Here is a 16,986-nt window from a genome sequence, read left to right as displayed (position 1 = left end):
TTATGATTTAAAGGTGTAAATGGTTATAGTATTGTAATATTATTATTATTACCCAAAAGGGGAAAATGTTAGGGATAACATTGTTTACCCTAACTGGTTTGAGTAAAAATAATAAATATGGTATCATGGTTTGTTAGTTAAAGTGTGTGTAACTTTAACTGCAAGAATGTAATTAAGGGTGTGGTTGTAAAAGCACTATATAAGAAGCGAGGCAATTGCAGCTCTCTCTCTCTGGCTTACTGATCCCTAATTACTGGATGGATTGATGACTGCGTTCTTGCTGGAACGGGGAGAGAAAAAGGAGTGTTGATTTTTCTCAACGGAGAGAAGATAAAGATTGGACTGATTTATTGTAAGTGAACTGACATTGCCTATTCAACACGGACTTTGCAAATAGAATATCCCCGACAAGACTTGACTGAAATTGATATATGACTAATGGACCGTTATTTTGACTATGCTATAATTCTTAAATGGAATAAACAATATTTTTGATAGCACAAGCGTATCTGTATTTTTACTGCGTGTTAACTAGAAAACTTATCTCACACATTTACCTGTCTTCCTATCTGACTTCGCTGCATGTTCTGTTTAGTTTGTTTTTCTTAACACCCGTTGGGGAATCCAGGCTTAACAATTGGTACATATAGTTTGATAACTCTTTTGACTTCAAGTAAAAATATGTTGTAATGGTCTTCAACAGTATTGCATCCAGAGAATAGAAATTGCCAATCAAGGGAGAGATCGTTGTTTATAAGATCATAGTTGCCTTTTTTGAAGTTATAATTGGGGATTCCGTCGTGATGATTTTTGTGTGGACGTATGTTGAGACAAAAGTCAATCATGTTGTGGTCACTGTTGGAAAAGGGTTCTTTAATTTGTATTCTGTAAATTGAATTCAAACTATTGAAGAAGATGAGAGCGAGGCAGTTATTAAGTCTAGTATTGTTGGTTACTAGTTGTTCTAGTCCCAGACTTGTTACAGCATTGTAGAAGGTTGCATGTGTGGGTTCAGTTGTACATTCGTTAAGGGTCCAGTTAATATGAGGTAGGTTGAAGTCACCAAGAAAGATAAAAAGCATGTGGGCAGGATGCTGCCCATGTTAGTAGTGTATTTAGCTTGTTTGCATGTTCGATGTCATAATCGGGGGCTCTGTAACATAGTAAGAGCCAAAATGTGATATTTAAGGACAGTTCACAGACAATGGTCTCAGGAAGAGCAAGCTCCTGGGTAACTTGGATGCTTTTTAGATGTAAGGACTTTTTATAGAAGATAACACCACCTCCTCTACGGATTTCACAATCTGATCAGTAAACATGATAGTCTCTTACTGTGGTAATGGAGTTAGGGAGAGATGCATTGAGCCATGTTTCACAGATAAATATGATGTCAAGTTTAGCCATATTTAATAAGAGGAGAAATTCAGGTATTTTATTCACAAGGCTTCTTGCATTGAGTAGCTTGCATTTAAGGCCAGCTGTAGTTGAAATTGAGGTAGTTGGGGGCGTGTATGCCTAGTCTTGGGTGATGGTGGATTGGTTGAAGTGGGTTTGGATGCTAAGTTGTGGGTTGTGTGACTTAGTTTTGATACAGTCAGCACGGTAGTCAATGTACAGGTCCTTTTCTCCATTGTCTAGATGGTTTTTGAGTTCTGTGCAGAGTTCACGGGAGCGGATTCTTTGCAATATGGATAAGTCTGATCTTGAGTGAAATTTTTTATGGGTGGGATTGGATTTTGCAATGGCGTTTATTGTATGAATGAATATACGTTTGCTGGACTCATTTTTGCAAACAACTCTACAAAATCTTGGGGCCACAGAGCCGTCATTGTATTTGTATTCAGGGCCATCTCTGATTATTTCAATATCTTCAGGGGACATGTTTGTTATATTTGAGTTGCTTATGATATCGCAAACTTTGGTGATGTAGTCTGATTCGTTGGTGTCTTCGAGACCAAATAAGATGGCATTTGGACGTTTCTGATCACGTTCCATGATGTCTCTGATGAGTAAGGGGATATTATTTGTGGAATTATTTGATGGGATAGTAATTGTTTGTGGCTGTGGTTTGGTGGTTATTTTTGGTTGTAGTTGTAATTGTAGTTGAGGTAGTAGTTGTGGTAGTTGTGGGATCTGATTTTGAGCTGATAGGTAATCACTTATCTGTGCTGTATTTTTTTTTTCAAGAGACATTAGGCTTGCTTGTATAGTTGTTTCAAAACGTGTTGCTAAGCATTCTTCTATTGAGTGAATGAGTGATTCTATGCTTTCAGCTCTGGCAGGCAGGGTATTCAGTTTGTTTAGCTTAGGAAAACATGATGGACATAGACGAAAGAATATATCTGAATTTTTAATGAAAATGTATGTATGTAAATATGTAAAAAGGGATTTTGCTGTTGCAGTCCTGAATAGCCTTGTATTAATAGCAATGGATTATATCAAACATTAGGACAAGAGAACCTTACCTACTTTTTACAACATATTTTTTCTTTCTTTTTATGACCCTTTAGAGTTTAGACCTTTAATCCAGAGTAGAGTCAGGGCAACTGAATGCAGCTAAGCATTTACTAGCTGGATGCCCCTTCTGACGCCTATGTGGAGTTCTCAGCAGATATTTTTTCTTTACGCCCTAAGAGAGAAACATCTGCTGTTACCTGGGATTAAACTCTAAACCTTCCAAATGGGAGGTGAGCATCTTCATTTTTAGGCCACCACACTGCTCACACCATACATTATAATATAGACCTCAAATCATGATTTTCTGAGGGGGCAACTCAGGAAATCACTTAATCCTGAGAGAAGGTGCTTTTTTTACACTGTTTAAATTATTCAATGTCTTTTCTTTTTCAGTTTAATAACCAGAACTGTAGATAATATGCCAAGTGTGTTTCTAGATTTTTATAAGGCAGTCCTGTTTTATTTTCAGTTCCCTTTCTAATGGTCCAAGCTTACTTTACAGCAACCATGTACTAGGTTCAACTTTTCATTGGTTTGTGATGATCCCAAGATTCCTTTCCCAATCCTTTTTTTCATCTCACATTTGGAAATGAATTATTTAAGAACTCTGAGGCAAATATCTGATCCCGAAATTCCGATCTCAGGATTTTCTTATTTTTAATTTGGCAGTAGGCATATAACTTCATATTATATGACTAATGTTTTTCAGTTACTTTGTTTCTCTTCCTGAAAAAAACTATTTCAGGCATAAGCCGAGATTATATATCTTTCCCAACAAAGTTGAAAGCAAATACTTTATTAACTATGTATGCACTACCTAGCATATTTTTAACGTTCTGTCATTTAGCAGCCCAATAGTCTCCTTGGCAATTTTCTGTTGTTATATTTTAAAAGAGCCAGTTTGGTGTAGTGGTTAAGGCACCAGGCTAGAAACCAGGAATCCTGCCTTAAGCATAAAGCCAAGCTTGTTTACTATAAGCCTTATATATTACTCTCTCTCTCTCTCTAAGCCTTAGGAAGGAGACAATGGCAAAACACTTTCAAAAACCTTAACAAAAAAACTAAGGGACTCAACACTGACCAGCAGGCTATATGTGTGTGTGTGTGTGTCTATTGAAGGTATATACACATCACATACACACATGTCTTTGTGTGTTCTTTTTCTTGTTGTTAATGATTTTTTCCCCAGGATGAAATAATTCTTGCTCGGTAGTAATAATAAATTTAATAGCCATGAACCAACAATGCAATTCAACCACCTTTTTTTTTTAAAAAGGTGGGGGGAGGATTCTGAAATTTTGCAACCAGTTGTTGATGCCATGTGTTCAGAATGACACTGATTCCTGACTAAGTTCAGAAGGCAGCACCCAGATGGTTCCAGGCCTCTGAAACAAGTCCCAGGGGGAACAGTTGAAGTTAAGTGACAAGTTTCAGTGCAAGAGTAGATTTGTTGTAAGATGCCTATTTCCTTTTTTCCGCTTCTATTTTCTCCTACCTTAGTCCTTTTCAACCTACTGCATCCACCTCCTCATCACCAGAGCAGAAAACACCCAATTGCTCTTCTCTTTCCCTCCTATTTAGGGCTTGCTTGGCCCGTAGTACTCCAGTCCTTAGGAGAGCTTTCACGCGATGCTGTGAACTCACGATGGAGGCCAGTAGGTATGCGCGTGCACGTGCAGCTCTGTCTAAAACTGCAAAATAAATAATCTCGCGTTTAGGACTCCGGTGCGCCCTTGGGGCTTTGGACCATCAAGGCAGTTGCCCGAGGACAGAAAACGCAGCTCACTGCGCAGGAGCTCCTCCGCACGGAAATACTGTTGCAGAGACAGGTGTGTGTGTGGGGGAGGGGGGGAAACCAGGAGGGACTGATAGGCGTGGCAGGAAAAAGACGCCAGCCTCCAATCCAATAATACCCCAGAGGCCTCGAGGGGGGTGGGGAGGTTCTGTCTTCCACGCTATTGGTAGAGCAAGCTGCCTTTTACGCGGCGTGGCGCCCAATGTGGAGCGCGGTGAGATGAAAGGCCAGAGGCGGCATCTCCCTGCAACCTCCCCCGCCCCCCTCCCTCCGTGTGCGGGAGCGTCTGGGTAACTGCTGGGGTAACCGGCAGTTCACGTGTTGTTTTGCTCTTCGCGGGGACGCGCAAAGTGCGAGAAGTAACTCGCTGCGTCCGTGGTGCTGAAACTGAGGGAGCCTGCGCAGTAGCCTCTCGGGCGGACAGAGGCGAAGGAGAGCGAGCTGACGGGTGAGAGAGCAGAGCCAGAAGAAGAGAGAGCGGGGACAGGTGCCGGGCGCCGCGGAAACTCGGGGGCTCGCCCTCCGCGGAACCCCCGTCCCGTCCTGGGGGGGATGGCGACCTCCTCCGTACCGGAATCGCCCAGCAGCTCCTCGGCTGGCCCCAATCTCAACAACAACAACAACAACAACAACCAGCAGCAACAGCAGCAGCAACAACAACAGGAGCAGCAGCAGCCACCGCCGGGCGTGCGCAAGTGCGGCTACCTTCGCAAGCAGAAGCATGGCCACAAGCGCTTCTTCGTGCTTCGCGCCCCCGGTGGCGGGGCGGCAGCGGGGGAGGAGGCGTCGCCGCCGCCGCAGCCCGCCCGCCTGGAGTACTACGAGAGCGAGAAGAAGTGGCGGAGTAAGTCCACGGCTCCCAAGCGGACCATCGTCCTCGACGCCTGCCTCAATATCCACAAGCGAGCCGACGCCAAGCACAAGCACCTCATCGCCCTCTACACGCGCGACGAGTACTTCGCCTTGGCGGCTGAAAGCGAGCCAGAGCAGGAGGCCTGGTACCAAGCGATCACGGAGCTGCTCCACGAGAGCCAGGCCGCGGCACTGGGCTCTCCTCGGCACCAGTCCCACTTGGCCTCCTGCGAGGACTTCAGCTACGGGCCCCCGGGCTGCAGGCCCCCTGCGCCCGCCGCCTACCGCGAGGTGTGGCAGGTGACGCTGAAGCCGAAGGGACTCGGGCAGAGCCGCAACCTGACGGGCGTGCACCGCCTGTGCCTGGCGGCGCGCACGGTCGGACTGGTGCGGCTCAACTGCGATCGGCCTTGCGTGACGCTGCAGCTTATGAACATCCGCCGCTGCGGGCACTCGGACAGCTTTTTCTTCATGGAGCTCGGCCGCTCGGCCTCGACAGGGCCCGGGGAGCTCTGGATGCAAGCCGACGACTCGGTGGTGGCGCAGAACATCCACGAGACCATCCTGGAGGCCATGAAGGCGCTGCGGGAACTCGTAGAGTTCCGTCCGCGGAGCAAGAGCCAGTCCTCGTCCTCCTCGTCCGGAGGCGCCGCCACCACAGTCGCCGTGAATGCGGGCGTCGGCGGCGGGGGACTATCGTCTATGTGCAGCCGGCCCATCTCAGTCCCCGGGCGCCGCCATCACGCCCATCACCCGCTGGCGCCTCTGCCCCCCAGCCAGACTGGCCTCCTCCGCCGATCGCGCACTGACATCTTGACCGTAGCAGGGAGTAGCAGCAGCAGCAGCAGCAGCAGTAGCAGCAGCCACGGCAGCCGGGTGCGGACGGCCAGCGAGAGTGATGGCCTTAGGGCTGACTCGCTGTCTGGCAGCCCCCTGAGCCCCGAAACGGGGCAAATCCCACATAGCCTTGGAATCAGAGGGGCCCTTAGCCCACTAGGAGGGCAAGCGGCCACCCACTCTGGGGGCTCCCTAGCTTTAGGGCATTCTTCCTCCCTGGGACCAAAGTTGACCCCCGAGCCAAGTTTGGCCTCTCAGCGCTTATCTAGTTGCAGCGCTTCTGCCTCTGGTTCCCCCAGTGACCTAGCTGGCTTCATGACTTTTGAGGAATTAGGCTCTAGTCCAGCTGGAGAGCTACCGCCTTTCTCATCTTCCTCAGCAACAAGCCACCCTAGCAATACACCCGAGACTCCTCCTGGCTGGCAGTTGGATGGTTACATTGCTAGGGAGCGGGAATCCCTTCGCCACCAGCCATATCTTTGTGGAGAGGACAAGGTTCCCAGGAAGCGCACTTACTCTTTGACAACACCAGCACACCAAGGCTCCTTGCCGCCGCCTCCGATTTCCTCCGCCTCCCTCGACGAGTACACTCTCATGCAGGCCACCTTTTCAAGAGCGGGATATTCACCAAAGACAACCTATACTCCTTATCCCGAGGATTATTGTGATGTGGACATTGGGTGTGGTGGCATCAGCAGTGATAGGCCACACTTAGGTTGCGGTGTGCCTAAGGAGGATGGCTATATGCCCATGAGTCCCAGCGTATCATCTGTCGTGTCATTGCAGACTGATCCTGATGGCTATATGTCTATGCACCCCACCAGTGAGTCAGCCCCACAGCAGATTGCACAGTCTTATTCTTACAAAATCAACAGGGAGACTTCTCCAGACGATTGTGGTTACATGCATATGTGGGGTACCAGAACTAGGCTGCCTGGAGAGAGTCCAGAAGAAAGATTGGCCAGCGATGACTACATCAGTATGTCCCCTTTGCCTTTGCCCCCTTTGCATGGACCTTCTGCTTCAGACTCACCTATGCTCTCTACTGACCATTTCAGTGCCCTGAGGCTTGGAAACCAGGCTGGTTACTTGGGTAGCCTGTTGCATGCATGCCAACAGCCGTCAGATTCCCACGGTGAGAGAAAGGACAGTGACCAGTACGTGCTTATGAGCTCCCCGACAGGCGGACAGAATTGCACTCCCAAAGGGAAATTCTTTCTTGCTCCGTGCAACAATGCTGCAGTGCATTTATCCATGCAACGCAATCAAACGGAGACCTCTTTCAGCCAAAAGACAGTCAATGCCCAGCCCAGTCACCCTTCTCTGGGGCTTTTGCTACCCATCATGAACGAACAGCCTCTTCTAAAGGAACCTCAGAGTTCCAGTGGAGATTATGTTGATATTGGCTACTCCCTGGCGCCAACCTGTGAGGGTTTATCTTCTCTGCTTAAACGTGGCTTAGGTGGGCACAACGGCTCAAGGATTTCCAGTTATATGAACCTCAGTTTTGGCGGTCCGCAGACAAATGCCATCTCTCTGGGGCCTTTGGAAGAAATACTTTTGCCAGGGTCTTGCCCTAACCCCGGGAAGTTAAACAAGCATTATTTAAAGGTTGGGGTGCAGATGGCTTGCCTTTCCAGCCCAACTTCTGAAGCTGGTGACTATGCAGAGATGATTTTCAACACTGCCACCGCACCACCACAGCCCATCTCACACAAGCCAGAAAGTGTTTGTGTCACTGGCCCCGGCCCTGGCCTGAAGCAGCTTACCCTTCCTGAGGTGGAGGCTTTTGTCTTCGCTAGTCGTCCTTTTGATCCCAATCGTGGAGCCAAAGTCATTCGTGCTGATCCTCAGGGGCGTCGAAGGCACAGCTCAGAAACTTTCTTATCTACCACCACAGTGACTCCTGTTTCTCCTTCCTTTGCACACCATCCTAAGCGGCAGAATTCGGCCTCTGTGGAAAATGTGTCCCTCAGGAAAAATGAAGGCTTGGGGGGAGAGGAACAGAACAGCAGCCCCATGTGCCGGGAAACCTCAGCTGGCTTCCAGAATGGCCTCAACTACATTGCTGTTGATGCATTGGATGGCAGTGATCTTGCAGTTGGAGATCAGGTCGAGCACAAAGACAGGTATCCTTTCAATGGAAATATCAATGGAAGTACTTATGCCAGTATAAATGTTCTGGCCCACACTCTGAAAAAAACATCTTTAGCGAAAGGTGAGTTTGCAAACTTACTCCTGCTTCCCTTTCAATTAACTGAGCTTTTGAAAGAGCCATTAGAGCCAAAGAAAGTATAAAATCAAAAGGCTTTGCCTATTTTAAATTATGTTGCTAAACTTTTGTGGGAGATGCTAGCTTAAGGTTATATGAAAGTATTCCAAATTTAAATATGTGAGACTCAGTTAGTGCATTGTTATTTCTTACTCCAGTAACATGTTGATGCTCCGGTTGATTAATTCCTACTGAAAAGGGATGTCGTTCAGAGTAAGTAGGTGTTTTCCTTAACAGTGGAGCTGGATTCCTACTGATTTCATAAACATGACCATGAAGTTTTCTTGGCAGCAGAACAGAATTCATTTGCCACTTCCTTCTTCCCGGATGTTTTTTCAACTTTTCAATCTAATCCACTGCATCTGCGATATCCTCAGGAGAACTCTTATCCAAATACTAATATAGGGCTACCATATCAAACCAAGCACCAGGACAAGTGTTTGAGGAAGTTCAGAAATAGGGGAGCTGAATGCTTTGCTGTTGAATTAGAAGTCCAGATTTTTGCAGTTTAGGTACCATAGTCTTAATGGACCAGATCTTATTCTGCTTTGGTTTTTGAGATGAGACAAGTTGGCTAGGTTCAGAGTAAACATAAATAAAATTGTGCTATTGACATTTTTACCCATGTATCTTTTTATTTTGCTATAGAGATCTTGAACCAGTTATGCTTTTATTCTCTCTCTTGTATATTTACTCCCACTGGGGAATTCTTATTGCTCTACTCTGTTATGGAATGGTAGCACTATTTTTATTTATTTTACTGAAGAAAAAACACAGGAGAAAAAAGAACATGTCAGCTTGCCCTACTATGAATGGACAATATGTACGCCATATATAATACAAGAGATGTAAAACAAACCCCAAAAATGTATATCAAAACAACTTTAATAAGGATTGCTTAAAAATCCTCTTCCTTGGCCCTTTAAAAAAAGAAAGACAAACCCAATAGATTCAGATGTTGACAAAAAATGGGCCTCAAGTATCCACTGCTGTAAATTGAATGTACATTTATTAGCCAAGACTTATATGATTATTATTTTTGTTCCCTCCCAAAGGTAAAGTTCATGTAATTCCTGATACTTTGCTAAATTCAGTGTGGTTAATTATTATGGAATAGTTACATAATTTTTATGAGCAGTTGGCGTTGCAACATTTCTAACAAAGCCACACAATAACAGGTCTATAAATTTGAATTGTTTGTTATGGAAACCTGGAGTAGTGAATACAAAATGCACTTTCAGTGTTATCTATTGATGTTAACTTTAAAATTATACCCATCCCAAATAATAATACGGAAAATGCTATCACTTAACAGAATAACTGTAGTAATCAATAGAAGGAATTGTAAGTTTGATGTACCTCACAGAAATTAGCAGTTATGTTTTGTCTAGCACAAAGTTGGTAAAAGCTAAAAAGATGAAATAACCCTGATCTTGAAAGTGCATAAAGTAATATCAAGTTTGGGTGTGTTTGTCTTTTCCTCAGCTGGGCGTTACTTTGCTCCTCCAAATGCCCTCTTGATTCACAGCTCCTATTCAAGTTGATTCTTTGAACTTGCTGAATCAAATAAGGTCAAGTGTATTTTACAAGATAAGCAAGACACTAAGGCAATGCATTCACCTAGTATCAGAGGTGGTATTCAGCAGGTTCTGACCAGTTCTGGAGAACCGGTAGCAGAAATTTTGAGTAGTTCAGAGAACCAGCAAATACCACCTCTGACTGGAGATTTTACAGTATCCTTCCCTGCCACACCCACAGAACCGGTTGTAAAAAAAATTGAATCCCACCACTGCCTAGTATTCGTCAGTCCTAATTTATACGATGTGCTGTTTTTAGTCACTTCCAAATGACTAAGGACTGTGCACTTGTCATTTAAAAGAATCAAAGAACTATGGAGGAACGATCTTTATCTACTGTCATTTTTAAGATCTGCACTTTCTGCTTCATTTCAGCTCAAAAAATAAATCTAGAATATCTAAAAAATAAATTTAATAATATATAGAATATTTTAATATCTAAAAATCTTTTGTCATCTAAGAGCATACAAAATAGGTGTACACAGGTATTCCTCAACTTACAACCATTTGTTTAATTATACTTTAAAAAAAAAACCCAATTAAAAACATTTCTTGTTTCATAGCTGCAAGAAAATGTGTACCTTTTTAAAGAACCTAAAATCTGTGAATATAAATAAAATGTTACATTGAAAATGGAAGGACTATATAATGGGCAATTTATGCCTAGTTTGTCTATGGATTGTGACCATGTATATCTACATAGGTAACTGGATTACTAATATTGAAAAGTGCCAGAAATTAAAGCAATTCATACAATGGTAAAATAGATTCCTAAATTACCATAACTTGAAAGTACTCATAAATGACTTTATGTCAGGTTGGGTACATCAAAGAGAATGCTACACAACCCTTTCCTCTCCTTTCCAAACCAGAGACAAAACCGTAGCTGAATCAGAATTTGAGGTTTTTTTCATCTTCTCTTGACCAAAGCCATGGCAGTAACTGAGCTAGTAATATGGAGGAAATGGCGGCGGGGGTGGTGGTGTTGGGGAATCTCCCTCTCCCGCTGACCCTTTGGCAGGTGGGCACACTTCCACCCCCTTTCTACTGCATGCATGTCAGCAGATTCAATAATTGTTGAACCAGCAGAAATGTCCCCTAGCTTTGCAAGTAATCATCTGAGCCACCAACATGCAAAGTGGCCAGCATAGTTATCAGTATAATTAGGGGTTACAAGATCAGCATTGCCCTGCAACACAGCGTGGGGATTTCCCCCTTCAGTCAGTACCAGCCTGGCTAGATGTGCATAATGATGGCTCTGACGGTAACAGAAAGAAGTTTCAACCTCTCATAGCAGTAATCAACTCACAAACTACCCATTGGTGCTAGGGGACTCCTATCTCAGCTGCCTATCAATTACTGAAGACCTCTCTCTCATACTGCTTGTTGGTAGCCACACCACTGGGTTGCATCAATGGCAGATGTTGCTTTAATAGCTATATGACCACACACCATCAGCCACCACATATGGGGTATCTACTGGATTCTCCTCACAGTGTGTAGGCAGGTGTCAGCTTTTCCAGATAGATCAGACTAGGAAGCAATCTCCACTGGAAGACCAGAACTATATTTGATGAGAAAGGCTGCAGTGACAGTATCTTACAAGTCTGCCCATGTCTTCCCTTTTCTCCCCCTTTCAGCCAGAGGAGTGAGAGGAGGGCTAGTCTGAGTTTCTTTATAATACTCTTCTGCCTCTTTGGACCTAATGCACATTTCCTCGGCACCTGGTGTTTCTCTAACAGCACCTCAATTCTTTCTCCAAAGTCATTTCCTTGACTTCCTACAACAGGTCATATGATGGTGGAGGACTCTTTGCTCAGCCTCTGTCTACTCATATGGTATGAGAAATTCATGTGGGGAATCTTGGGGGAGAGAATAAATACTGCTGTTCCCCAGAACCCCACACACAAAACAGGAGATCTAGGAAGGAAGGAAGAGAGCCTCTCCTGTTTTCCTGGAATTCCTCCTCCAGATCAACCTCTTTCCCAAATCCCAGCCTCAGCCCAAATTAGGGGGAGGAAACCGTGGATCTTTCCCCATTAGCAAAACAGTCCACCAATCACTGCACCTTTCTCAATTTTTGTAAACACTGTGCATCACAATCTGGTTATTTGACAGACTAAATTTGTGCTGGTGTACTTTATACCATCTTAAGGAATGGAGGCTAGTAAATTAAACCGGCTAGCAGGATGTCTCTAGTCAACCACTGGAGACTTCACAGCATGAAGTTTTAATACAGGAAAACACATTATAAAATATTGTGAAAATGACCTCATTCAGTCCAGCTTTTTGCTCATGGTGGTGTTCCCCACCTGTTTGCTGCTTGCTCTTCCTGAATGCTCTTGATATCAATGGGATGAGTGGTGCTCTCAGTCAGTCTGTTCATTAGAGCTGAATGATGCTTTGGTGACTGCTCAGAAATTATACAGCTGTTTTAAAGAGTTGCTGAAAAATGCAACTTTCTTCCTACACATTGCAAGTATATTTTCTAAATTATTCCTGAGCGCCATTATGCATAATATTGGTGTCTCAATACTCATAATTATGTTACAAACTGTGGAAATGGATGACATCTAGTCCCTGAATATCATAATAGTTCAGTTTCTAAAATATATGAGCTTGAGTCCCCAGTTTTGCATGGGTTGTTGTTTTATTACCTCTCTTGGACATTTATCATATTTCTTTTCTTTGTCAAATTGGCCTTTGAACCTATAATAAAAAACTGTACTAAGTAAAACAAGAAGAAAACTGTGAAGGGCATCATAAATCTACACTTTCTCTTTCCCAAATAGCATGTAGTAAAGAAATCAAGTAACACAGAGAAGAGTCTTTTGTGTTCCCTGAAATAATTGCTCACTTATGTTTATTCTAGCCTTAGTAGAGGAAGTGGATAAATTCTCTTCTAATCTCCTCTTCCTGGTTCTAGAATTGTGGCAGTGATACTGAAGGGAAATTTAGCAGTGTAATGTTAAGTTAATGTTAGATGTGCAGGTAATATTTCTGGGGCAGCTCTGAATTCCTAAGAAGGTTCCTTAGAACTTAGAAATTAGCTATGAGGAGGGTAAACATGCCTACATTAATCAGTAATTGAAAAAAAACAGTAAATTAATATATGAGATGTAAGGACAAAAATTTATCTCAAAGAAGTCCATCACATTCAATGTTTTTAAATATTGTAATAAATAAAACTTGTTTTAAAAAAAAGAAAAGAAAAAAAAAACAGTAAATTAGTACATAAGGATAGCCTGTGCATTTGGTTACTTTTTATTAGAACTTACTGATTTGTTTTTTTCCCCTTTCCAGAATGAAGAAACCAGTTTCACCCTTATACTTGGTAGAACTGTCATCATTTTAGATTTAAGCTGCTATAAGGTCCATTTTTCTCCCTACTTCATGTAGCTTTCAGAACATTTCTTAATTATTATTGGAGAAGAAGCAACCTCTCTCATTTATCAGGATCTTTTGCAACACTATGCCGCTGTTTGCATAAATTGTACTCAGCGTGATATCTTTTAGGACTTTGGACCTCGGCTGATGGATTGTGATCATTGCCTTTTCAGTACCAATGAACTGTACTTAACTCTTCAGCATGTTAAGAGGTTCTGCTTGCACATGCTATAGCAGTAAAATTTGGTGTTTACTAGCATATTTTCAAACCTCTACAGCACTACCTCAGTTAAAAGTCAAACTGGATTTGTATTGTGGTTTGGGATGGCTGACATTTCCTTTCTCTCAGTGGCATAGTACAGTTGTCAGCCTTACCGAATTTATCAAGAACCCTGCTACTGTCTGGCTGCTTCGTTTACTTACATGCAACCCAAAATAGGACCTGAAAAACTTAAAGCCAAGATGAAACGAGAGATTAGATTTCTATCACTATATTTCTGCTAAATATAAGATATGCTATGGAAGCAGCAAAACTTGGTACCATTAAACTGTATTGGGATGTCACTCTATACCTCTGACACATTTGTTTGAGAATTTCTTTTAAATTTCTGCAGACTTCAGAGATCTTTTATCCTGTTTGTATGCTTATATTTATCAGCTATTCTTGGTATTAGCTCATTTTCTTGCAACAAAAATTTAGAAATGAAGGGTAATACATGACAAAAAGATGGCAAACTTTTGTACAACATTCTACATATTATTCAGTAAAGCTGAATATTTTTCTTCAACAAGAAATAATGATTTCCATTTTTAAAAAAGCATAATATTTGGGGAGAGGGCAAAATTTTCAGTCAGTCTCCTAAAGATAGTTCATAAGAACCTACATATTCAGTATTTTGAAAATAACGGTGTCATGGCTGCTATTTTTACATATCTTATATTCAGAGCTTTGATGGTCCTCTGTGAATTGCTTCTGATCCATTTTTGATTGAAGAGACTTTTTAAAAATGTATTGTTATCATTACTAAGAGCAACCATAGGTTTTTCCTTGAACATTGTCTGTGTTTAGACAATGAACACAATATCACCAGAAGCAGTACTTTCTATCTTTATTGAGCTCAAGACAGTTCAAAATTTTCCTGCTTTCATGCTGAGCATTTTGGCAGAGGGCTCTGTAGAACCATGCATCTGAATGTAATCTCTACTCACTCAAAGTTTTTGTTCTTGAGGGAATGGGAGGAGAGTATATGTTGAAGAATGGATATGTTGAGAGTATATCAATTTTTTTAAAAAAGTAACCCACATTTCTTCAAATTTTTTGTCTGCAATTTCTAATATTCCTGATTAATGCCCATGCTGGCTTAGGTTGTGGAAATTGTGATCCAGAAATCTTGAAAGCATTAAGTTGTGAGGGAATGTCATAAATTAAATTAATAAAGATAGCTGGATATTGTGTCCTCAAGTAATGGAGCACTGCATCTGAAAGACTTCGGGGGGGAAAGTCAGTTCCTGATACCATAATAGTCAATTTAGTTAGTTTCTAAAATAAACGAGCTTGAATATATACTGACATTGTCAATACTTTACATTTCACAAAGGCATATGCAAATAGTTACATTCTTAATCTAGTTTACAATATGAAACCAAAATGTATAAATGTTAAATTTGCTAACACTTTGCTATGTATATTGGGTCTTTGTACATTCTGCCTGATTTTACCTTAAATTTTAAATATTTTTTGCTATGTAACATTAACAGTTATAAGCAGTGTTTTCTTTTTAGAAATATAATTGTTTCCGGACATTGATATAGTAAATATATTTCTTGGCATTGTGCTAAGGCAAAACACTTAATTTATCTTGCTGTGTCTTCCGATGCACACTATGTATATAGAAATGATCAGTGATGCTGCTGGGGAGGAGAAAACATGGAACTAAAATTTAGTCTTTAGTCTTTACTGATCTTGGCTGCTATCCTTAATAGCCATATGCAATAAAATATTATTTATTGAAGCATTAAAGTCCTTGAAGACCTGTTCTTTTTTTTTAAATCAAAATTGTTCTGTATAATATAGCTTTCTGCTATGTTTTGAGCCTCTTGCTTAATCTGCTTCTCTAGTCAAAAGCTCCATTAGTAAAAATGATCAATTCTGTCTTTTGTTTGAAAATGTGCACTCTAATCTTGGGAAAATACTTTCAGATTTGGAAACCATCTTTTATTAGAACAGTACTTTTAAACAGGTATTTTGTCCCTGTAGACATGACATTAATTCAGGAAAATTCTTGATTATTGTCAACAACCTTTTTGCCAAATAAACACCTCTGCCAGTGATACCACTTGGGGTAAGTAATATCTCTGGAAATTGTGTTTTTTTCATCTTAATGACTTTTTATTATTTATAGCCATGCATTTTACTTGTATTTTGAGAAGTTGTATTTAGTACCTATCAGTTTACTTGTTTATTTGATTGCTTTTTTATTATTAGGCTTCTGTTCCACACATTTTGCCAAGGCAACCCTAGGCAGCTTACTGTCAAATAATTTTAATACCATTTAAACATTAAAATGCTAAAACAATAAATAATTACCATGCAGTTAAAAATTCAGATAAAATCCAATTAACCATAATGGAAAGGAGGGAAACAAAGTGACCATGGGAGGAATTGTGGGGTTTGACTAATCCATTAACCATCTCTGATACAATTCCACTATCAATTCCATCCAGATATCGGGGTTTGACACTAGAAATCCTTGATCTAATAAAATATTCATTTGTAAAATCTTGTTTTATTAAACTTTAAGTCTAAACTATTTACTTTTTAGAGTATGCAAAGGGGCCCCTCATTTCTGCCATCATTCTACCAACCATAGAAAGTTCTGATCACTTTAGGAAAAAAAATGCTGCAAAACAATTATCTCTAAGAATGAGACCTGCATAATAATGTTTTTTCAAACATAAACTGGGCTGAGTAGGTTCTGTGAAAGATTAAGGAAAGGAGACCACAAACATGGTCTCTGACATTCACTCAGCTATCTTTTTTCCCCCCTTGATATGTTCTTCTCTTCTCATTGGCTATAATATCTTCACAATTTGTCTTCAGCAACATTGGCAAGGGCTATGGACAGTTGGCAGGTGGCTGTCTTTCTCTCACCATAGACAATAAAATTAAACTCCATGTCTACCCCAAAGTCATCCCAACCTATGTAACTTGATTACCAGCACAAGAAAAATAATTTTTCCTTCCCTCTTAATTGTCCAAATTGTGAGGAATCTGTGTGTAGGAATTAATAAAGAAATTAAGATTGCATTGTTCAGCTCTAAAGCACTGAGCTGTATCTCAAATGCCTTTGGTGTGAGACGTCTAGAGTAAACACAACACAAGAATCATAATCATTTGCAAATCCTGGCAGATGAGGGCAAAGTAAGTGCTTAATAGCTTCAGCAAAGCATTCACCTTGGAAAAAATCCAGGCCACTAGAGGTATATCACTCATACTATTTTTATTTTGGTTTTGGGTTTTTTTTGTCAAGGCCTGATAAATATTGATGCATTGTGATTTTTTTTCTAGATATGGATAATTGGCGATAAATTGGTATAACAGTAACATGTAAACAGTACAGAAAAATATGAAGACAGAAAAAGGAAGACAAATGCCAGTGTTGCTGACCCAAGTTTGAGAGATTTAAATATAAAAATTTCCACATGCAGAATGTAATGAATTTCTGGATAGAATTTCTGAAGGAATATCCTGAAATTGTCAGTTAAGCATAGACATATCTGATGCCATTTGTGACCAGGTACCTTTGTAA

The 16,986-nt window shown here is 41.5% G+C and overlaps 1 protein-coding gene across 1 annotated transcript; it reads left to right on the top strand.

Annotated features, from left to right (window-relative positions):
* Positions 1-1,877: 1,877 nt before the first annotated feature.
* On the top strand, positions 1,878-15,525 carry IRS2 (insulin receptor substrate 2). The gene is made up of 2 exons (XM_026679038.2): positions 1,878-8,159; positions 13,094-15,525. Exons 1-2 carry the CDS (start codon positions 4,805-4,807, stop codon positions 13,096-13,098), a joined length of 3,360 nt encoding a protein of 1,119 aa, XP_026534823.2. The 5' UTR covers positions 1,878-4,804; the 3' UTR covers positions 13,099-15,525.
* The last annotated feature ends 1,461 nt before the right edge of the window (positions 15,526-16,986 follow it).

Source organism: Notechis scutatus, chromosome 1, assembly GCF_049901735.1.
Source record: "Notechis scutatus isolate UNSWTSFEM ecotype Mainland chromosome 1, rNotScu1.2, whole genome shotgun sequence".
NCBI lineage: Eukaryota > Metazoa > Chordata > Lepidosauria > Squamata > Elapidae > Notechis > Notechis scutatus.
Note: the sequence above shows the minus strand (reverse complement) of the source record. Positions and strands in the feature narration are given on the sequence as shown.